General features: G+C 49.7%; 7 protein-coding genes and 1 non-coding gene across 8 annotated transcripts; 5 read left to right on the top strand and 3 right to left on the bottom strand.

Moving 5' to 3' along the window:
- Positions 1-309: 309 nt before the first annotated feature.
- On the bottom strand, positions 310-1,469 carry BO94DRAFT_467786 (kinase-like protein; the record flags this gene model as incomplete). The annotated part of the gene is made up of 4 exons (XM_025608223.1): positions 310-729; positions 761-969; positions 1,026-1,315; positions 1,369-1,469. The coding sequence occupies 4 exons, from the start codon at positions 1,467-1,469 to the stop codon at positions 310-312; spliced, it is 1,020 nt and encodes a 339-aa protein (XP_025466898.1).
- Positions 1,470-1,755: 286 nt separating this feature from the next.
- BO94DRAFT_t177 lies at positions 1,756-1,837 on the bottom strand. Its single transcript has one exon. It is a non-coding gene; the product is annotated as a tRNA-Gly (tRNA).
- Positions 1,838-3,811: 1,974 nt separating this feature from the next.
- BO94DRAFT_99879 (uncharacterized protein) lies at positions 3,812-4,738 on the top strand. The gene has a single exon (XM_025617784.1). The coding sequence runs from the start codon at positions 4,039-4,041 to the stop codon at positions 4,609-4,611; it is 573 nt and encodes a 190-aa protein (XP_025466897.1). The 5' UTR covers positions 3,812-4,038; the 3' UTR covers positions 4,612-4,738.
- A 1,644-nt stretch (positions 4,739-6,382) lies between these two features.
- BO94DRAFT_467734 (DUF2406 domain-containing protein) lies at positions 6,383-6,787 on the top strand (the record flags this gene model as incomplete). Its single annotated transcript, XM_025608218.1, has 3 exons — positions 6,383-6,494; positions 6,551-6,622; positions 6,681-6,787. The coding sequence occupies 3 exons, from the start codon at positions 6,383-6,385 to the stop codon at positions 6,785-6,787; spliced, it is 291 nt and encodes a 96-aa protein (XP_025466896.1).
- Positions 6,788-10,561: 3,774 nt separating this feature from the next.
- BO94DRAFT_598108 (uncharacterized protein) lies at positions 10,562-11,794 on the top strand (the record flags this gene model as incomplete). Its single annotated transcript, XM_025616283.1, has 2 exons — positions 10,562-11,311; positions 11,372-11,794. 2 exons carry the CDS (start codon positions 10,562-10,564, stop codon positions 11,735-11,737), a joined length of 1,116 nt encoding a protein of 371 aa, XP_025466895.1. The 3' UTR covers positions 11,738-11,794.
- A 2,011-nt stretch (positions 11,795-13,805) lies between these two features.
- Positions 13,806-14,363, top strand: BO94DRAFT_547053 (uncharacterized protein; the record flags this gene model as incomplete). The annotated part of the gene is made up of 1 exon (XM_025613313.1): positions 13,806-14,363. The coding sequence occupies one exon, from the start codon at positions 13,806-13,808 to the stop codon at positions 14,361-14,363; it is 558 nt and encodes a 185-aa protein (XP_025466894.1).
- A 4,095-nt stretch (positions 14,364-18,458) lies between these two features.
- Positions 18,459-19,751, top strand: BO94DRAFT_624994 (pectinesterase pmeA; the record flags this gene model as incomplete). The annotated part of the gene is made up of 6 exons (XM_025617254.1): positions 18,459-18,575; positions 18,632-18,768; positions 18,819-18,898; positions 18,946-19,092; positions 19,142-19,202; positions 19,255-19,751. The coding sequence occupies 6 exons, from the start codon at positions 18,459-18,461 to the stop codon at positions 19,706-19,708; spliced, it is 996 nt and encodes a 331-aa protein (XP_025466893.1). The 3' UTR covers positions 19,709-19,751.
- A 695-nt stretch (positions 19,752-20,446) lies between these two features.
- Positions 20,447-22,093, bottom strand: BO94DRAFT_536011 (trihydroxytoluene oxygenase). The gene is made up of 5 exons (XM_025611916.1): positions 21,780-22,093; positions 21,541-21,724; positions 21,344-21,491; positions 21,065-21,296; positions 20,447-20,998 (listed from the first exon to the last, which is right to left on the bottom strand). Exons 1-5 carry the CDS (start codon positions 21,798-21,800, stop codon positions 20,519-20,521), a joined length of 1,065 nt encoding a protein of 354 aa, XP_025466892.1. The 5' UTR covers positions 21,801-22,093; the 3' UTR covers positions 20,447-20,518.
- Positions 22,094-22,365: the final 272 nt, after the last annotated feature.

The following is a 22,365-nucleotide window of genomic DNA, read 5'->3' as shown; positions in this document are numbered from 1 at the left end:
TAGCATAAGGAGATTAGACACATGGCCAGGCAGTTCAAGAACAATTGATCTTCTGGAATTAATCTCCGATCGAAGATATCCCCGTTGTTGGAAACCAGCTTGACATTACTCTGCGGGCTAACCATTCCTTGCCAGGCACTGTTAAGCGAGACGGGCGTTGATTTGCCGACGTCGAAACTGAGTGGTGAGCCAAAGTACCGCCCAGACTGCCAATGCCGAACCGACTTTCCACCAGCGTGTCTGCACGTGAGGCTGTGTTGTTTACATAGGCATCTGGGTGACACTGCTATACGCTCTTGTCTCTGCTACCTAGTTACTGCCCAGTTTGTTCATCTGCTCCCACTCCTGTTTAGAATACCATCCCACCGTCCTTTCCGACCGCTCGGTGAACCACTCATCCTGCAAAAGCTCCTTCGCCGTAGGTCGATCTCTTGGGTCGAGCTTCATAATCTTGAGGACAAATGCTTTGTCGGCATCGCAGATCTCTCTCTTGCCGATAAATCGAAACGGTTTCAGTTTCTCGGGCGGGATAACAGACATGATGCGCATAATGGTTTCTTGTGTCTCCTCATCGGCAATCTCCTTGTAGGAGATGGGAAATGGCCCAAACCACTGATGGTGCAGCACCACAATCTTAACGTCGTACAATTTGTGCCCTTCAGGTACATCGGGCTCGAACAGGTGGAAGTTGAACCCCCAAATCAGGTTGATCAGCTGTTGAAGTATTAGCTCTGCCACGACAACTTGAGAAGCCGGTCACTCCAAAACTCCAGATATCTGCAGCGGGGCCCCATGGTATCTCAAGATGAACCTCGGGGGCCCGAAAGAGACTAGTTCCGGTCGGTACGCCATCCACGGCGTACTCGGAATCACTAGGGACAACCCCCCCCCCACAGTCAGCCAATTGGACGTCCGAAAATCGCCTTTCGCCCTGGCCGTAGTTGACGAGAATGTTACTCGGTTTTATGTCTAGAAGGACTGTCAGAACAGGCACACCATCCGTGGAGGTATGGAGATTCTCATACCTGTATGGACATAGCCATCCTCATGCAACACCTGCAGGGCTTCCAAAACGTTCTTCGCCACGTATTTGATCTCTTGCCTGGTAAGTCTCTGTTTCCTGGAGGCCCGTGTCACGTCGTCATCGAGGTATTTCAGTATTATAGCTGGGGGCTCCACCGGATCTTGTATCTCATCTAGGAGAGGGCGCAGATTCGGGCAGCGACTCTGAAACCGGCTGAGGATGTCACGTTCGTTATGAAGGCGCCAGTGTCCTTCAACACTCTTCACGACAACGCGATTATCGTGTTGGTCCCTATGGCCTCTTAGTATCCATTATGAGCCGACTTGGGGATGACAGGTACGGACGCGGCAAAATAGACGAACTCGGAGACCTGCCGGGTAATCCGGTATGTGCTCGCCTTACCTCGCAGGCACTGGCCTAGGCAAAAGAGAGACTTTGACGACATTACATGTGTTGGCTGTCAATTGTCCTACGTAGAAGACCAAGGGGAGTCAGGAGTAAACAAGGGCTCTACGGGAGAGTCCCGGTTGCACGACGATCAACTTTTTAGCCGCACCTCACCCAATCGGTCATCTTGGCATATAGTACAGATGGGACACCAGTGTCAATTCCGATTGATCCCCATCAGAAAGTCCTAAGTGACAAGTCAAGTAAGTCGGCTTCCAACATATGATGCAAAAATAAAAGATGCTAAGATGATCGGTAGGAAACAAAAAAGAAATCTTGTTAAATGCGTTAGCTGGGAGTCGAACCCAGAGCCCAACCTCACAATCCGAATGGAAGGGTTGAATGTTACCGCTACACCACTAACGCTAGTGAATGAAAACATACCTAGAGCTTTTGTATATGAGCAACAGCAGGGAAGATCACCAGCTGTCCCATGAAATAAGCCCTCAAATATTTCCATTGTCTTTTGTCAATCTGCGCCATTAGAATTCAGCACCTTGACTCCTATCACTGCGGTCAATAACAGCTCGATGCTACATCACCCGACCAGTCGCCGGACTCTATCTGTGCAACCCACACAAGCAGGGATCGGTACTTCCGATGCTGCAACATCCTAGCATTTTCCTGGGTAGCATGACCTCGCGCATTGGAACAACAATTATCCCATCACACTCTGTACTCGTTGCTCACACGGCAAATTGTGCCGCTGCAAGAGCCATTCCATGTGGTTGACAGCCTGTGGACCCCATAAGCTGACGTTCCCTCTCCTTCACCGTCTGGACAAACGTCGTCTGTTGCCCAAAGCGGCAACTGGTCTCCGTGGAAGGATTCCGTGAACTTTTGTCTGCCGTGTGGAATCCTGCTGACGCCTATAACTGTTCGGCTTATTACGGTCAAATGTGGCAGCTGGACAGTTTACGAGCTGGGGAGTGATACATCGGCCTGGGGTTAGTGTCGGATAGTTACCGCGGTGGAGCACTCACGCTGCCTTCTACAAAAGGCAATAGCAAGGTAGGTATCCCCTATGGGTGCATTGCACGCAATTGCACGAAATCAAGGACATCTCGAGGCTAGCGAATGCTGCATCGTCTGTGCACCGGCTTATCCTGACAAAGGATTACCCAATGCCGGCAGCCAAGATATTCGAGGGTGTGGTCACGGGACTCACCGGCTTGGGATGCGACACGGGATCTCGTTGCGCGCGGCCGACTTGTCAACCACCCGCGCGGGGTATCTCCCCTTGGCGACAAGTCATGTCGGAATACGAGCATCAGCAACAGGACCAGTTGCTCCGATGCAGGCGGCGTGTTCACCGTCCTTTATCACTGAGATGCTCGTTCTCACCCCACACCCTTGAGTCAGTCAGTCGAGGAAGCTGTGCCTATTGGCAGCTAAGGTAAGTATTCTTTGTTGTCAGTGCTTCTTTTATGCAGTCATTTTCTGATGAAGCTTTGGCTCTTAGTTCGATCGAATGTGATCTCCATTCCTTAGCTACCGATCGATGGGATCGGTACTCGCATACCATGAATCGAGTGCTGCTGCAGACGGTCACGGACGGGCTTTAGAGCTGCATTGTCGATGACTTTCGAACGTGCCAGCCAACCGTCCTTTCTTACCGCCGACCAAACGTTCAGAACCCCAAGGTTAGGACGGTCCGGAGTCGCTACGCTCAGGACTCCAATGCGCCACGTCCGTATGGAGACTTATCCTCCACTCAATCTGTGTGATGACCTGGGCAGTTGTGGTCTCTAGCGCATAACATAATGGCAGCTACAAGCACGGTCGCATAGGCTCTATTGTGACACGTCGGCGCGAGCTCGAGAGTCCAACCCTTCGGCTCGACAATGAAACGCCTACTGGTGCGATAATTGGGTGATGCAGATTTAGGCTGAGGCGGCGGCATTCCTGTCTGGTCTGCGGTGAGTGTCAGGGTCTTGTATGGATTCAAAGTGGACACGCCACGACTGTGGCCCTCGTCATCGCCTGATGGGCACGTCGTCGTACTTGGGCTTCTCCGGATTATTGTCCCTGTCTGAACTGGGTGGTCTGTCGGTGCGCTACAGGTTGCAATTGCGCGACAAGTATGCCAGAGATGATCCAGTCGAGCTCCCATGACGCTAGTCTGCTATCAGACTACTCAGGTGGCGACTTGGTTTACAATCAGGAAGTCTGCACAAGGAAGCTCGGGGATGAAACAACCTTGCACCTCGTCCTCCAGCGAAAGCCAGCAAGGCAGAGGGTAAAGTCCTCGCCATGGCTCTGAACATGGGTCAGGGCAGTAGGACCTTCAAAACTCATTAGCTCCGTTTGCAGGCCCGTGGTCTCCGTTGTGCCATCATCGTCTGATTTCCTGGGTACGACCAACGGTCCTTACATAGGAAGAGGTGTCCCGGCAGCGCCTCCCCATACACGCTGTAGACCCATCCACGCTGTAGAGATATGCTACCCTTAAAAAGCTCGGACCAACAGACCATCTCTTCAACTCTGGCCTTCATGCAGCTGTTCAATCAACACTGACGACAGACACCTACCCACGTAGTCGAAACCATTCACATCAGCCCTGCCACATGTTCTCACTTATCCCAGCACAGGATAACCAGAATTGTACCAAGCTTAGCACCCGATCACAGTCCATACCCTCTATCGCAATGAATCCAAGAGACATAGAAACAAACACTGCCTCAAGCTCTTCCAAGACAGCAACTCGAATACCACAAGCACTTGCACTTTTGAAATATGCTTCCTCGACATCAACACCTTTTCTCTACCCGTCCCAAGTCCCACACAATATATCCACTCATTCATCTTCATCTCAATCCATGGAACAATGCTGCCTAAACTCTGGATGGATCGATCAAACGCCCCACAATTTCCATAGTATGGATACCTCCAAACACCTCCAGCGTGGATCATCCACACCGTCTTTTCGCCTTGACTTCTCCCCCCCCCTCTCTCCGTTATTCTCTAGATGTGTATGGAGTAAAGTCTCGGTGGATCCGGACATATCCTTCTTCAGGGAGTTGTCCCGACATGGGTATATACGTTTCTCCAAACGTGAAACTTCTCTACTGATGGGAATGATTGACTTACAAATATTCCAGAATATTATTTATGTAGCTCAACTATATCCTCGAGAATAATAGAGTATGTGATGAACTGATCGCTTGATTGTGGTATCAGAGTGGTTTATCTTGAGGATATCCATGCCAGGAATGGTTTGCTGAACTCATATTCTGAAGAGCTATAGGATTTACCACGTATGTGAAGGATTGATTGATTGATCGAGAGGCTTTGTGTGAACCACATTGTTGGACGTTTTGTTTTCTCCTATCATATAGCACATGTAAGCTCAATCTGGGTCATCCAAGCAGAGAATGTTTCAAAGTGCCATGCCATGCTCACGTATGACCATTTCATACATCCACTTCAGAAAAAGCTAAACCAACAACTAACCCTGCAGGAACTAACAGCACTGCCATCAAGTCATTGCGTATTATGTACGACGCATAATCTAATCTTAACACAGATATCCACCTCACGCCAAGATTATATTCTGTCAACATTAGCTTCACACTTTCTTGATCTGGAAATTAATTCCGATAATCGCGAAACACTAAAACCTGATGGCTCTCCAATTTCAGGCCCACTGACCATGCCATATTGACGTGAGCACCTCGAGGCACTTGTTGAATATTGGTAGAGTTATGCTATCTACTTAACATATCACTGTCAGTATCACACGTCTGTTCCAACAAGTACAGGGGAGAATCATAGGTTTATGCAGGGCAACACGCAGTTCATAATTCCTTGTGATCGACACCCCTGCATTAAATCCCTGCGGAACACTCTCGGAAGTATTCTTTCCCTCATGCGTATTCTTTGTCCGAGACATTCCCCTACCAACTGAGGCGTAGCTGAACCTCTTTTATCCAACGATATGCTGCTTAGTGGAAATCGGAGTATTCCTTGTCCGATTCTCACTATTAGTTAAAAATGGTGCCAATCCTGAGGATCGATGAGTCAGATCAGCGCTGACGATATCAATTCGTCATGATAGTCATCGTGTGATTGAAACATCAATCTGAAACTGTTACTATATGTAGCCGACACGGGCCATAGCGGCGCACCGCCTCGTTGACCCCGTCGTTCGTGGTAAGGAACGGCAGAGGATCGCTGGGGCGTGATCAACATGTGACCGGGTTTCAGATGTCACCATGACGGGTGGCTATGAGAAATCCCTTCTCCCGTGTCTACTTTCGGTAGGGATAAACCAGACGGATGGGGAAGTGACAGCCTCCACTCTCAGAACATCTGAAAGAATAGCTGTCCCCAGCCAAGTTCCGTGGCGGGATCCAGACCATTCTGCATCTGCACCAGACCCTGACCAAAGCGGCCGAAGGATAAAAATACACTCTGCCAGGAACAGCCCGAACATGGTTGCCTAGACCAGCAATTGCCACGGCCTCAGCCCCGTGCTTGCGCGGCCCATCTTTTTTGCGGCCAGGGAAGAACCCTCTCTGATTGGTGGCATCCCCGGATAAGCCTTGGTTTTGCGCAGTAGCGGAAGCTTGGCAGTGACCCAACCAATGGGCCACGGCCTTTTGCCCCCAAAAAGAGGGCCGGCCAACGTCACGGACCCCCCGGACGGCCGCGTCACAGAACCGGCTGAGACCTCACCATCTCATGCCCTTCATTGGCCCGTCTTGCGTGATGCTGCAGCTCGCTTCCACACACAAAACTCAATCATGCTGACTTGCTGCAGCCGTCCATTTATAGCCCGCCTGTCTGGCTCTTTGTTTCCTGGACTTCCGGCGCCCACCGCACTTATATCAACCGTGGTTCCTCTGCCTAAGATTAACCCTGACACTACCAAACTACACCACACCACACCATACCATACTACCAACCACCATGTCTGCTCCTGACGTCGCCAACGATCGTCCCGAAACAGGCCACTCGGCCGGGAAAAGCTCCTTGTCTAGCAAATCGGACCCGAATTCAGCCCTTCGAGGTGAAGAGGCCGGTACGTCAACCCGTCTGTCCCTCTCCTACAGGGACCTCCCCACTAACAAAACATAGTCTACAGCGTTGGCTCTACCGGATTCTCTCTACGCTCGATGCAGCATCGCGATCGCGAGGGCAAGGTGATCAGTATGTTACCCTTCCCACTCCCCCTCCATCACCCAAGGCACACTACTAACAAAACCAGCCGAACCCGACCTATCCAACCCCACCCGATACCGATTCGAGCGACCACTAGAAACAATCCGATCATTCGAGGCAGCTATCGAACGTCGTCGGAGAGAGAATATGTGATACTACGTGATGGATATGATTTATTTGTTTATATGGCGCTGGATGACGTATGGATATGTTTGGGTATGGGTTTATTGAGCGTTTATGTACATTATCAGGGTATGGTACCATTTGATTTTCGGGTGTGTTTGATGGTGCTGCTATCTCGTAAATTATTATCCTCCTGGGTATTACTCTGATGCCTACGGTCTCTTGGCAGTTGTCTTGATTGTGGGGATTGGGTTGTCGAGCTGTATATGTTTTATCCGCCTCGACCCACTATTGCTCTGGGGGTAGATGGCACTCGCGATGTAAGGTGGTATCCACTGGAAGTTCTGATTGTATCTCACCGTTCCACCCATCGCAGCTGAGTTTCGATTCAGCGAACCTTATCGACGCCACAGTTTCGCTGACGAAGTACTCTGTACTGGCCGAGTTGCACTATCAACCAATCCAATCCAGTCATCCTTATATTCTTCTTTTCTATCAAGAGAAAAAAAAAAGAACATCAAGCTAAACATGACAGTCAAAAAAGTCCTCATCGTTTGTACTCTAGCGAATATCAGCGACATACACCCGCAGATAGGCCTGTCGTATATCATGGAGGCTGGTTGGGATGTCAGAGCTTTTTCTCCAGCAATTACAACGCCCATTTCTAACCACCCCATATCTAGATTTGCCGATCCTATGATTAAGCTATATCCTGGAGTTGACTGCCACCTCATCAATTTAAGTGGACCATTATTGACCCCCGCAGAGGTACATGAGAGGATTACTGTCGAGCTATACTCGCCCCTATCGAGGTTACTTTGCGTTTGCGATATTCCTATCCCGCAGAAAGTCATCGGCAATGTGATCTGTTTGTATGCGGGAAAGGTTGTACTTGAGTGCGTGCGTTGCTAGTCAAGGCAGGCATTTACCATCTCACACTCGATGCAGTTGATCGAAAAAAAATTATTTTCTCTGCGTGGGAGACAGCCTGTACACACGCTATACCCACGTGATAGTCCAACAAATTAAACGCCCCAAGTCTTTCGCGGGTAATGAAGTCATCAATGCCATCGATGACAGCGCCTTCGCGATAAGAAGACCTATATCAGGACCAGGATTAGTGGTCCATTGCTGTGGGGTACGCGATTAACGACAATTTTGATCCCAGGGTTAACACTGCCGATTACTCTGACTGTGCGACTGGGGAAGAGAATATTGATTTTGTGGTTTCAATAGCCACTCTTGGTGCAAGGAATCCGGCTGAACCGAGGCTGACTACCCGCTGTTGAAATGAGTAGTACGCCAAGGTGATGAGAATGCAAGAGGATCTCAGGGTAAAGGCAATAACCTTTCTTGGCTGGCTATGGGCTCCTACATCGTGTATGCCTTATTAGAGGACTGTCGGGGGCAGGTCCTCTCTTGCCACAGTCTCCAATATTGACAATAGATATCGCCCTCAATGGCTATCCTATCACGCAAGCTCTCGGCCTCACTGGCACCTACCGGGGCATTATTCTGTGCTACTCCGCCGCAACCCGGAGGTTAACGATGCTTTCCTATTGTGCCTCGCGACAGGGTAGATAATCGGTGGTTCATCTCCTTCGCAGCGCAACATGGCCCAACAGTATCGTCATTCCATGGATGGCCGATCATGCTCGTCGCAATCAGGACATGAACATCGGTGTCACGCTGTTCATATTTTCCCCCTCCAACCCCCTTCTTTGTATTTCTCTCACTCTAGATAATGGATCGTCATCTCCTAGCTTGATCTCCGTCTGGACAGGCGCAAAACACAAGGTGTATCCGCTTCCTTTTCTCATCCATCTCTACGACTCCATGCCGTTACTTCCATGACCATTCACTAACAAATGAATATAAGGTGGCCCCCTCCATCATATTCGCCGCCTTCAGCATCACCAAAATTATTGGTCTGCTAAGCCCAAGGTCCCCGGGGTTTATCTTCTGTTCAACAGTCCAGTCATACATACACCTCACACGTTGGAGCGAGCAGTTGACTGGGGTACCACGCTGCATTTGTTTAAGATGTCCTGGTGGCCGTCTTTTGCATGTGATTCCAGGAGCTATCGCGTCTCTGTACCCTCGAGAGGTCCCAGGATGTTGGCAGAGCCAGTCTCCGCCAGACATTAATTGATACTTCTCCTACGGCTATTACGATCGATCAGCACCCTAGCTACCTCCCCGTCAAGATCACCACCATGGCAGTCACCTCTGGGGCTGATGCTTCTCTATGGATTGCGCAAGGCGCGGGCTGATCACACCGAAAGGCTGGCGTGGAGTTGCATGGACAGGATTGATGATGCGTATTGCGAATACGGTGATAGTGATGGATATAGCGTTGGAATGCAGGGCATGTGGTAAGTATTTAATGTTGTGAGAGTGACCAAACTGGAGCATGTCAACCGAGAGGAACGGTTAGTGAATGTAGATCACCTGATGGTCTCGCCTTTTCTGCTGTATCTAACGCGCCTTTCTGATCAGGTTACCGAATTTGCATCTCTCCTACTCACTACTATTACCTGTATAGCCTAGTTGTTCTCCGCTACACGTGCTATCGTCCTGGTGCATTGAATATTGACAACGGATAATGCTTCAACCATTGAATGCGGCAGGCTTGTTATTTCTAGCTACGAAGCCTCACTACAGCCGTGCCCTTCGGACTCTGAAGCTTTCGGATACAATACAAAGCGACGTACTTCTCCACGTCCCTCACTTATGCAGGTGCCTGGCTACATACAAGCATACGGAGATCCATCTGACTGAACTCGAATAGGTCTAGAGTCCGCATACCCTCGAGTGCAACTAGTCGAGGCCGTCTCAACAACCAACAGACTTACAATGGCGCCACAATTGATGAAGACCACGGCAGATATCGTGCCGTCTGTGACGACGCCTGGTATGCTGCATCCACCTCATGTTGGTGATATGGCCTGCTCACTGGATGAAAAACTGGTAGCGGTTTCAACTGATCGGAATTGATAAGTATTCCGACGATCAGTGGGTTCCAATAAGAACAACACCGGAAGCATATTACCTTTTCCTTCGCCTGGTGCAGTAGTGGGATCCGTCATCTGCCGTTAGGGTTGGTCGCTCGGCGGTAGTTACCCTTCCGGGATGCAGTCGGAGATAACCTCGACCTCCACGATACCCCAGCTAGTCCAAACGTGTCTGCAGATGTCTGCAGATGCCTGCAACCGAGCAGCTTATGCAGACTATGCAGTAGTACTGCCTCGATGACGAATGAGATGTTCTCGGCTGCAGAAACTGCATGTGCGAGGCAGCCGATATCGCATTGGTCAAACGAGTTCAACCCACGGTACCTTGCACTGCCAAGTAAACCATACTCTAACCTCTGCTAGTTTGATATCTACCTAGTAACTGATATCCTGCGTATCGTACGACGGTCTAATCATGGACCCATTCACGGTCACACCGTCGGCTGGAACCCAACAGTGGCTTTCCAAGAAACGATCTACTGCAGCACTCGTCATCAGTCCCACTGTACTTGATAAACCTGCGCTCTTGGCCTAGCTGACTACCCTGCAAAACTATATAAACCCGTCCAGTGCCAACATTTGATACACCACTCTCATCCTCACAACAGTCAAGATGGTCAAAGCTGCAGCCTTCGGCCTTGTGGCTCTCGGTGCTCTTTCTGGAGTCACCGCCACCACCTCCTATGGTCTGCCCGACCCCATTCTCATCGACTTTGACGATGATGGAGTCGAGGGCGGTCTCTATCGCCCCAATGCCACCAGTCCGCTGTCCCGCATCGGTGTCTACGTGATGCACGCCGAGCAGGATTATCTCAACTTCTCGGCCTGCCACGAACTCCCCAAGCGCGGCTTCACCACCTTCTGCGCCAACAACGACGCCAGCAAGAGCGGCTACATGACCGACCTCAACTTCGAGGACATGATGACCAACATCGCCCAGGGCATGAGCTACCTGCGCAACCTGAACGAGATCGACAAGGTCGTCATCTTTGGCCACAGCGGTGGCGGCGCCATGATGACCGCGTACCAGAACATCGCCGAGAACGGCGTCAGTGCCTGCAATGGCCCCGAGCGCATCTACCCCTGCTCCGACGCCATGGCTGACCTCCCCGCCGCCGACGGCATCATGCTCATCGACGCCAACTACGGTCTCTCCACCATGTCCCTGCTGAGTCTCAACCCGGCCATCATCGACGAGCACTCGGGCGCCAAGATCGACCAGTCCCTGAACCTGTACAACCCGGCCAACGGCTTCTCCGAGACCAGGGCCAACTACACCGCATCCTTCAAAAAGGCCTTCCAGACCGGCGTGGTGGCCCGCAACAACCGCATCCTCCAGCACGCCGAAGCCCGCCTGGCCGCCATCAACAACGGCACCGGCATCTTCAGCGACGACGAACCCTTCTACATCGTCGACTCGATGTACGTCGGCTTCAACAACAAGTTCTTCGCCCAAGACACCCGCTGGATCCACCACACCACCCACCCGTGGCCCTTGCTGCACCGCAACGGTTCCATCACCAAGCAGATCGTCCCCTCGGTCCGTGTGCCCGCCAACTTTGAGAACTTTGCCGACAACTTCGAAGGCGGTGCCATCAAGACCACCATCAAGCGTTACCTGTCTACCCTGGCCATCCGCGCCACCGACGACTTCGAGTACAAGCCCGATGGTTTCGAGGGTATTGTCTGGAACTCCAGCCAGACTGCCCCGCTCGGTAACATCGGAGGAATCACCGTCCCGCTGCTCAACATGGGCATGACCGGCCACTACGAGTACCTCAACGCCGAGAAGCTCCACTTGGCGGCGGGGAGCAAGGATGCCGCGATTGCGTTTGTGGAGGGTGCTCAGCACACGATTGTCACTTGCACCGAGTGTGAGTCGTACCCGGGTGAGTTTGGCAATACTCTGTACACTGCGTACAACTTTATGGGCGAGTGGTTGAGCAAGGAGGGACGGTTCCTGTAAACATCAGCATACCAATGCGTGTACAATAGTTGTAACTATACCCGGATAATTAGCTAGGTCAGACCTAATAGCTCAAATAGTCACTCCTTGTGTCACAGTATACCATCTGTCCTTCCTCATTTTCCTTTATAGTTGATAGTCACAAGTATCCTATAAGTCTATCAGATAACCGTACTTCAAATCCCTCACCATTCCCACAACCAAACCACAACATAAGAGCCCAACCCCAACCCCAACCCAGTATCTATCTCCGAGATTCCATCTCCCACCCTGCCTTGTCCCTCGTTTTCATCCTTCCCTTCTTCCCTTCCTCCCTCCCGCCCGTCCATCCATACCTAAAACCACCTAGTCTCCGCACTCCAACACCAACCCCTACTCCACCCACCACCCCAAATGCGGGGATATTCATGGCAGGCCCCTCCTGACCTAAAGTACCAAGCATCTCTACAACTGCATAGATGATATTCCCCAACCCCGGAAATATTCTCTCCCGCTATCTTCACCCATCACAGCCAAGCCAAGAAACAAAGAACCGAGTGGGATATGTTGTTCCGCTGACTAATCGGTTCCTCACAATAAGCAATAAGTTCATTTTATTTCCGGTTTTGTGTTGGAAAGAAAGTACGTACTTTATTCGTACTTTACAACATACACGTATTGGTATGTAACGCGTATGTTTACGGTATTGTAACGATGAAGGGCTGGGCGATGACTCAGCGGGGTGTTGAGATAAGCTTTAATTTGCTTTTTTTAGGCGGTTGGTTGCTTTGGGGGTCTTTTTGGGAGGTATCTTTGGGTGTACCTTTGGGATGCGTACTTCTGATGGGGGAAAGTACGTGTAACATTAGTATTGTAGGTTTGGTATGGAAATGATGTATGGGATGTAAGGGTTGGCGGGTGACTAGGTGGTATTGGCACGCACCTTCGGAAGGGTACTTACACGGAAGATGCATGTTCTTTGGTGTGGTATGATGTAGCACGGATTATGTTATTGTCCTGATAAGGTAATTGTGGCTACCTATTGATGGTAACATCTTTATGGAGGTCTAATGGATAAGCTCATCCATCATCAGGCCTTATCTAGGATCTGACCCGTTGTGATATTTACCATGTTAGTCCTATGTATTTCAATTCTAGTATTGAGTTGAGTGTTTGATAATTCATTAGATTCACTCTTCAGTCGCAAAGTGAGAATCCTTATCCACGGGCGGGAATAAGTGTAAGATAACATACACTTCTTTGGATAAGCACATCGTTCCTTGACAGGAAGGAGTAGAGCGGATTCGCTCAATCTCTATATACGCAAAGTGGTCAACGAGATCGATTTGTCTCACTTGTGGGTATTTTTCTGGCCGCATGTATGATATGCTCCCCTGAAGACTCTATCGGATCAAATATTTGGCGTGTATGGTGGAAAGAACTTTCCGCTGTATGGACTAGAGGTGCATGGGAACATAACGGGCTTGTCAGAGGAAGTGCTTAGGGTGAGGCGTTACTAATATATGAGGTGAAAGGAAGGGCCCGTGTAATGGGTAATGTTGGGTAGGATATGAGTTGTCATATGTCTAACATCACCAGAGAGGATATGGAGCTCAATCACACAAGAATATTGTTTGTAAAAGCCTGTGCTGATTTTCTTAATATCCATATTCACTGCAGAAGTGATGTTGTGGATGACCTGGGTCAATGGTATTTATCAGCAGACTATAATTATCTATTTTTCACCTACCCATGAAGTGAAGGTGTTGGTCCAATTTCAGAGGTGCCGGGCCTATCATCACCTTTTGAAGTCGCTTTAAAGCCTAGTATGCCTAAATCACAACCTAAACTGTATGAATTCATAGGACAAGATAATTTACCACCAGGGAAATCATCCGCTTCATGGAGTAGAGATGCAGGAAAGCACATAGGGCGTTAATTACCTGTTAATCTCCAAATTGAGATCAACAGTGGTGACTAGAGTCTGCCTGGTTAGGCATAATCAGTGTAGAGAATTCCCATGTGGTAGCAGATCCCAGGCATTCCTAGAGAGATCATTGCGGTGCACCAACCTGAATGATTATGGTGAATGTCAGTCAAGGAAGTTCTCGTGGACTATCCGGAAAGTAACGACTGGGTACCACCACCCCTCAACAAGTCACTATACCTAGGCAGCAGCTCCCAAAATCTCATCAAAGACCATGCCCTCCTACACAGTATGTCCTCAAGTGTTACTGTTGACAGCCAACTCAAAATGGAGCATTCTATCGGAAATATTATCAGTGACGCCGTAACCCGGCTCGTGCGGACCCTGCAGGAAGATTTTCGCAAGGAAATTAGAGACCAAATCCAAGTTTTCAGGGAGAATTTGAAGGGTCTCCCCTCTGAGACTGTTATGAGTGACAACGAAACCAGAAAAGAATTTCAGACCTTCCGACAGGATCTTCAGGTCTTGAAGGATGAGTTGAAGGATCTTCGAAAGACAACCGAGCGAAATACAGAACATCTTCTGAGTTTGGGCACGAACTTCAAGGAAACGAAACAGCACGTTCACAGCTTGCAGAAAGACGTTAATGAACTTCGCAGACAAACAGATCGGAATACAGAAGAGATACGGACCCTGCAGACAGAACTTAGATATCCTTGAAATGGAAGGAATCAGAACACGCCAAAGATTCAGTTCCTTTCCACGGATGTCAAGAAAACCAAGCAACAACTAAGCGCTATTCAGGAGGATGGCAAGAAAACCAAGGACCGATTTTAAGCCTTCCAGAAGGAAACTTAAAGCGAGCTCGCGATTATTTACGATCGGTCTAGTATCGTCGACGCCAGGCTAGATGCAATGTATGCCACCATCGCCAACTCAAGACTCATCTATCCATTTCAAAAGATCAAACCCTTCTCCATGTTTGACGAGTCCTACGATCTTCTTCCAGTTCCGAAGTGCTTCCCTTCAAATTGGCGGGACTGATATCCCTCAAGTACAGAAAGAACTGTGGGTTCATCTAATAAACCTGTATGAATGTGACTAACATGAACAAAGGTCATCACTACGAGAACTTCTCACTTATTATCGGCTCGGGGCTGTCACAATTCAGGCCAGCCACGATCAGAATACCGGCTTTGAGCCTACCATGAGCCAACATCAATTCACACAAGGGCAACTCCAAACCGCAATCGAGTCCGACCCAGACCGTGCTGTATCTATCCTAGGTTCTCATTTAGGTATAGCCTCCGGTGTCCTCAAGAGCTGTTCTTCGTTCGAGTCCAAACAACCAGTGCAGCAGCTCGGCAAGCGCGCTCGGCAGGAAGACAGTGAATCCAAAGCCGTTATCAAACGAGGGCAAGAAAATACTGGAATGGTAAAAGATAACAAGGAACAGGAAACCCCTTCAAAGAAGAGACGTATCGACAAGACCCCACTTAAACTCCCTGAGCGGCATGTCACGTCTGAGTTCGAACATGGATTGGGATGCGGATACTGAAGGGAAGCGCTCAAATCTAGTCGACTCTTCTAAATCTCGACCCGGGATACTCCATCCAAAGCCTCCCACGTATGATTATGTGATGAAAGAGTATGATGGCTCTAAGAGCAATGAAAAGATGGACAAGGTGCGAAAGTCTGCGGAAGCTAGTTGGGTCTCAACTGAAAAGAAGCCCAGTTTATGTGAGGGAAGTCAAGGTCATGCTGATGGGAAGTCTTGAATTGACAGGAGTGTTTTGCGAGCGACAGGTTCTTCTTTTCGTGACACATTTGACACCATAGATTGAGTCTTGGAACGGAATCTTTGGAAAATGACAAATTCGGGGGTCGTTTTCGGAGTTATCTCGCACGCATTCGGCAATGTCATCGCCGTATCCTCTCTGTTTGATAAAAAGCATGTGTCTATGTAAAGTATGCACTGGTAGAGAAGACTTGGTTAGCTGGTCAGCTTGTATCAATACGATGACGTCACACTCCTAGAGGGGCCCTAATTGGGTGTTTTCCTATACGAATACGCTGAAGGAGTGGACTAACATATCAAACAACATTCCAGCCACAGAGTCAGTCTCTGTCATGAATGATACTCTGCAGCCGATCTCATCGCATAACCAAGGCAACTAAACCCCCTGTTTGAAAAGTATAGGCTCAGAAATACTTTGTAGATGACCCATCTTCAGTCATGTCGTCTGTGCTTTTGCTTGCCTTTACATCTACACCCTCATCGAATGCTTCGTATGTTTTTCAAAATACAAGAGTTTCCGGGGTTTTGAAGCGACTGTTATTGCTATTTTATTTATTCGGGATTTGAACCAAAGAGGTCCAAAGCCATGGAATCTGCATTAAGGTCGAGCCTTGGAAATGAGTTACCGGGTTGTCCTGCCTTAACACTGTTATATATTCACTACATAATTCGATCAAAGCCTCGGAAATGCCTAATTGGATGAATTGGTAATCTAGGCTCTGGCTGAGATGGAAATATATCCGAGCAATTCTCTACAAACTAAACTGCCTGAATACGGTGCCTGTTGGCCGTGATTCTAATCCTGATGCCGAATTATTAAATCTTCCAAACCCTTCTCTCGCATTATGAGTTGAATATGGGGTGATATAGCCCTAGTCTTTTCCTGTTCCTTTTTTGTACGTTCGGATGCCTCGAGGACCGTATAGCTGCCTGGGAGGGGTGTGTTTTCACGACGATTGCTGTCCTCTAAACACACTGAAAGCTGCCAGAAGGGTGGAAGGATAAATTATGTGGTAATAGCCAAGTTCCATGCAAGAATGATGACTTTGTTCGGTAAATGTAAAGGACTGGATAGAGAAGCAATGTCAAACTATATTAGGCCAAATCGGTTGGAAGTTGAGGATTAGATCAAATAAAGATCCCCCATCAAGGGCCCGTCAAGAGAGAATAATTATCATCGAATGGAGATGTGCTTTCATCAATAAATAGGGGAAGGGCCATAACGCAGCAGAAAACCCGAGGGACAACTTATGGTGAGGGAAATCGCACGAAACAACGCTAGAGCCTGAGGCATAATACCGCAGGTCACGTGTAGTCGGGGTGTTTTCTCCGGGCTTTCTACCTTTCTTCCTCCAGTCATCAGATTGTCTTATCATCACGCCTTCGCAACCCCCTGAGCTAGAAATCCCTCATTGATATATTAAACAACTGCTGCAGACTGCACTAATTGCCGGCATGAGCTACGGCAATATACTTCTATTAGTACTGCCCACTAAGTGAAATCCAAGTCGGGACTAAGGATCATTAGTATGTTCCCGGGTCGGACACGCTTGTGAGTCTGACTCAGGTTCTAATCAAAGGTAGAATTACTTGACTCTTGTTGACTTGGAGTGCATTCTTCCTAGGTCCGACTGCATATATGCCCAAGGGAGCGACCAAGATAATGCTTCAGATTATCCCGGCACGTTCGGCGCTGAATCAACATCTCCACGGTCGAATACGACCAGTTCCACAACACCTACTGAATAGATATCCTATCCTTATAGCCAGTCCCGAATTGTTAATGACAAATTAATACCGTTTCGAAGAACCTTTCCGGGCTGACTGGATAGCCCACTATCCAATCGCATCAGCCTTTGCCTCCGGATATTCGCCGAAAGGGTGACAAAATGGTCTGACACGCAACCCGATGAGGTTCATCTATTCTTTCAAGGAAACTGGCTACCCCATAAGCATATGGAGGTCGTGCTAAGGTTCGACCGCGAAGCTTGGTTTGTCGGAGGGCGTCCACGGCCATGTTGTTCCGGGAGACGGGTGCTTCATCACAGCACATTTCCACCAATTGTGACCCAGTGTACGCGTAAGTGGAGGAGGGGAAGCCCCTCGTGATTCAGGAATGGAGGAGGCCTCCTGGAAACTTGGAAGGTAGAAACTCAATGGGAAAAAAGGAAGGGCCACCCGGACGGGAAGATTCCATGGATAGGCGCTCCTCTTTCCTAACTGGGCACCCAAGAAACACTGCGCGAATATCGTCCGATCCTTCCGGTTGGTGGGGGCAAGACAGGAGATAACGATGATCAAATGCCAATATTGCTCTCTGCCGTCTGCAGCAGACCCATGGTAGACCTGGTATCACACATCTTCCTTGTACTGCATCCATGCCGACAATGGAATGATTACCTTGATGCTGACATCGACATGTTCTGGACCGCATCGGCCCCCACATGGTTAATCGGCACATCTTATCGGCGGCTTCCGAACAGCCCTGGCACGCGGAAAGCCAAGAAGCCCCTGTCTCAGACTCGCAGCTATGGGCTTGGCAGACTCCAGCGTTCATTTCCTCTTGCCAAGCACTGTAATTGAACCACTGTCAGCTAAGTTACTTAAGCAGCTGATTATCATCATCTGATATAGGGCTAGGGTCTGCCGTCATTTGATCCTCGAGATTGCCTGCAGATTAACACGTCTTAGCAGGCCGCAATTGGTGGAACCCCCGGGTCCACTTGCCCTAAGAAGCTTCTTCGAACGCCTCCACTCGGTCAACGGCCGGCCGAATTGCCTGAAATTCCCTAGCCATCTCAGATATAGTTATTCAGTGCCCCTTCCGGTAGTGACGAAACCCCGCCGGCGTCTCCACCCGGAGGTCCTGACCCATATGAGATGGATGCTTCTTGATAACAGGAGCCTATCCTAGCATGGGATGCGATTCCTATAAGAACCAGGCCTGGTCGCATTCTCTGGTTCCTCCATCAACAACAAACTTAGGCTTGCCGATCAGTCGATCCTTAACCGCAATCATGGTCAAATCCGTTCTTTCTTCCATCATTTTCGCGACCACCGCGCTGGCCGCCAGCCGCATGACGGCTCCTTCCGGTGCCATTGTCGTTGCCAAGTCCGGAGGTGACTACTCGACGGTAAGGATTCCAATGCAGATCTCATGCCGAGAACATGGCTGATGAACACTGAACAGGTCAGCGATGCCGTTGCTGCCCTCAGCACCACCTCGACCGAGACCCAGACCATCTTCATCGAGGAGGGTAGCTACGACGAGCAGGTTTACGTTCCCGCTCTCAAGGGCAAGCTGATCATCTACGGTCAGACTGAGGAGTATGTTAATTCTTACCACTTCGGGAAGAACGCGATCTAATACATTTCAGCACCACCACCTACACTGAGAACTTGGTCAACCTCACCCACGCCATCGCCCTGGCTGATGTCTCCGACGATGACGAGACCGGTTAGTCATCCCACACTCCTAACGACAGCAATTCGCTGACCGATCAGCTACTTTCCGTAACTACGCCGCCGGCTCGGCCGTCTACAACCTCAACATTGCCAACACCTGTGGCCAGGCTTGCCACCAGGCCTTGGCCGTCAGCGCCTATGGCTCCGAGCAGGGTTACTACGGTTGCCAGATGACTGGTTACCAGGGTAGGTACCAACCAAAGAAGCGTTCCGACCTTTGCTAATGCTGCTCCAGACACTCTCCTTGCCCAGACCGGTTACCAGGTCTACGCCGGATCCCTGATCCAGGGTGCCGTGTATGTTGCCACATCCCCAACATGGACATGAACCAGTGACTAACATCACAAGTGACTTCATCTTCGGCCAGCACGCTCGTGCTTGGTTCCACGACTGCGACATCCGCGTCGTCGAGGGTCCCACCTCCGCCTCCATCACGGCCAACGGTCGCTCCTCCGAGTCCGACACCTCTTACTACGTGATCCACAAGTCCACCGTCGCCGCTGCTGATGGCAACGACGTCCCCTCGGGCACCTACTACCTCGGTCGCCCCTGGTCCCAGTACGCCCGCGTTCTGTTCCAGAAGACCTCCATGACCGATGTCATCAACTCCCTCGGCTGGACCGAATGGTCGACCTCCGAGCCCAACACCGAGAACGTCACCTTCCAGGAATACGGCAACACCGGTGCCGGTGCCAAGGGCACCCGTGCCAGCTTCTCCGAGAAGATCGATGAGCCCGTCTCCATCAGCACCATCCTCGGCTCCGACTGGGAGGACTGGGTTGACACCAGCTACATTGTCTAAGCTATTAATCATCTGGAGTGGTAAGGGGACGAGTACATAGTCGTGTGGATATGTATATATACTGATAGTAATTGCATAATTGTGATCTATTGCAGATCCTACCATCATACCCTCTCTCACCCTGAATATCAAAGTAATACTGCGAACAGCATTTTCATCCATCCCCTAGTCACTAGAACAAAAGAACTCAAATCACTACCTACGGGACTCCACACCCTCGCAACATCATTCAACCGAACCAAGTCCCACACATACAAACCCACAACCCATCTCCTCGAACTACATATCTAACCTTCTACCTACAACCCCCCGACCGAAGAAAACAACTTAACCACCACCCACACCCACATACATACATAACCTCATGTAATACCTCGCAAATCAATCTACCTACATCTACCACCTTATCCAACCACCAAGAGATATAAATATATCACTCATACATAATACATAGCCCTTCTAACAAACCCTTTAACTCTCATTTGATATGAGGATAATATTCTCATCACGTAGGTAACACAAACCCTCGGCTTATAAAAGTGCCCGATCCCGCCGGAGTTACTGTTAAATAAGTGCCGTAGTTTCATTGCTGTGTCTTGTGAGAGGTATGCGGTTACTCTCGTCTTGGTCGCCCGGGATGTGTGGAGTGGGGCTGAGGTAACGTGGTATCGTTATGTCTCATGTACTTGATTATAGGTAGGGTATATGCTGGATGCGATATCGATATTATTCCTGAATTACATTAATCGCATCAGACACAATAACCATAACCAATATATTTAGATCATATAGGAAAGAAAAGTAGATAGTTCAATTAATAAAATCCGCCGGCACCTCCGGGCCCCAAATCGCCAACGACTCATTTCTCGCAGGCATATACCCAACCGGCGTCTCCTCATTGACCAAATCCCCATCCGCATAATGCTCTACCATATTCCCCGTCGTATCCCACCAGTAATCGAAGATTTGGGAGCCGAGGATATGTCGTCCCACGCCCCAGACGGACTTGTATCCCTTTTTGGCGAGCCAGTAGTGGCCTAGTTTCTGGGTGTCGAAGTCGTGGACTTCAAACGAACAGTGGTGGACGTGGGGGGTTTTGTTGGAGATCATGAATAGGGAGTGGTGGTCTACGCCGTCTTGGCCGCGGTCGATGTGTGCGAATATGGCGACGTTTTCTTTTTGGTTTTCTTTGTCGATGTAGAGGAAGTCGGTGGGGACGAGGTTGAAGTTTTGGGTGTAGAATGTTAGCATGTTGGGGAAGGATTGGACGCAGTAGCCGAAGTGGCCGAGCTGGGTTTTTGGTTCTGTTAGATTGTGTTTTGGGGTTGAGGGATGGGGGAAGGGTTGGGGGTGTACCTTGTGCACGGGCGCTGGTCCAGGGTTGAAGCGATGGAACTTTCGCAGTCGCGTCTTTTCCGTCTCGTAGTTGATGATGAGCCGTTCTGGATATTCTCCAGGTTTTTTGGGGGTTTGGCCATGGATTAAGTTCACGGGGTGACCTTCTGGATCAGTCACTGTCACTAGATGACCTCCACCAGGGTGATCAACTAATTCAGTGATTCCAGTCGCATTCGGAATCTGTAATGCTCTACTTCAGTCAGCGCCGATATTCCCAAAAAAGAGTGATAAACCAACTTCTCCAAATCCCCATATGACTCCACCTCAAACGTCCCCCCCAGGAACGCCTTTGGTCCCTTCCGCGCATAGTAAACATACGGATCGGGCCCATAGCCACGATACCAGACTTGCTCGTCTGTTTGCTTGACGACCTGCATACCGAAGTCTGTACCTGTCAATACCAACCCATCTCTCATCTCTACACATATGCATACCTTTTAAGAATGTAGTTATCTCATCCAAATCCGGATGCTGATACCGCATATGCGACAACTTCACCAACCGGATCTGGGTCTCAGGGTTGATCCCAGATCGCTCTCTCCAGGAACTAACTGATTCTTGTTCTGGGCCCATGGCCGTGACATCAGGGATGGAGGCGCCGTGACACGCGGGTGGGGTCTTTTCTGGGCTGTTACCTTGGCTTATGGGATGGGGGTAGGAGGTGGGGTCTTACCGGTTCGTCGTGGCTGTCCATGTTGTGGTTTGTATGATTGTGGATGTTGTAGATGAAAGTGATACTTCGCTAGGGTTGGATATTGTTGTTTGGTTCGAATGAAGACGGATGAATTATCCCAGGGTCGGGATTATATTTGGCCCAGCTGGACTGCGACCCCTCTTCCATGTGGGGTCGAGGCGGGGGTGGGGCTGGCCTGGAGTGGAGGTGCACACTGCTGGCGGGAATCCGCGGGTTGTCGGTTGTTTGGTCATTGAGGATTTCGTATAAGTATGGGAGGGGCTACTGAGTGGATATTACATCGTAGGAATAGGTTATTGGGTGATGGTATCTTGGTGCTTGTGTTGGAAAGTCGGAGTCAAGGTCGGCGGCTGTTGGGGAGGGAGGCGATCATCCTCAGGAATGTGGGGAGTGCATGAGGGCGCGTCAACTAGCGGCCAGAGGAATGTTTTGCCGCGTGTATTTTTTCGCCATCCAAGGAATACTCATACGTTCGGAAGAAGCTTCAGCCGACAGGATGTCCCTCATGCTCGAGCCACATTTGCTAATGCCGTGGGAATGTTGCATTCCGCGGTTCTCACTCCTA

This window comes from Aspergillus sclerotioniger (genome assembly GCF_003184525.1).
Source record: "Aspergillus sclerotioniger CBS 115572 chromosome Unknown BO94scaffold_16, whole genome shotgun sequence".
NCBI lineage: Eukaryota > Fungi > Ascomycota > Eurotiomycetes > Eurotiales > Aspergillaceae > Aspergillus > Aspergillus sclerotioniger.
The sequence above is the reverse complement of the archived record's forward strand: the minus strand, read 5'-3'. Positions and strand labels throughout refer to the sequence as shown.

Excerpts from the sequence above, each read along its gene's own strand:
- BO94DRAFT_99879 (XM_025617784.1), top strand. The coding sequence starts at position 4,039 with ATGTTCTCACTTATCCCAGCACAGGATAACCAGAATTGTACCAAGCTT.
- BO94DRAFT_536011 (XM_025611916.1), bottom strand. The coding sequence starts at position 21,800 with ATGGACAGCCACGACGAACCG. Across the intron at positions 21,725-21,779 it reads TGGACAGCCACGACGAACCG|ACCCCACCCGCGTGTCACGG; the intron begins GTAAGACCCCAC and ends AGCCCAGAAAAG. Across the intron at positions 21,297-21,343 it reads TCATATGGGGATTTGGAGAA|AGCATTACAGATTCCGAATG; the intron begins GTTGGTTTATCA and ends TGACTGAAGTAG.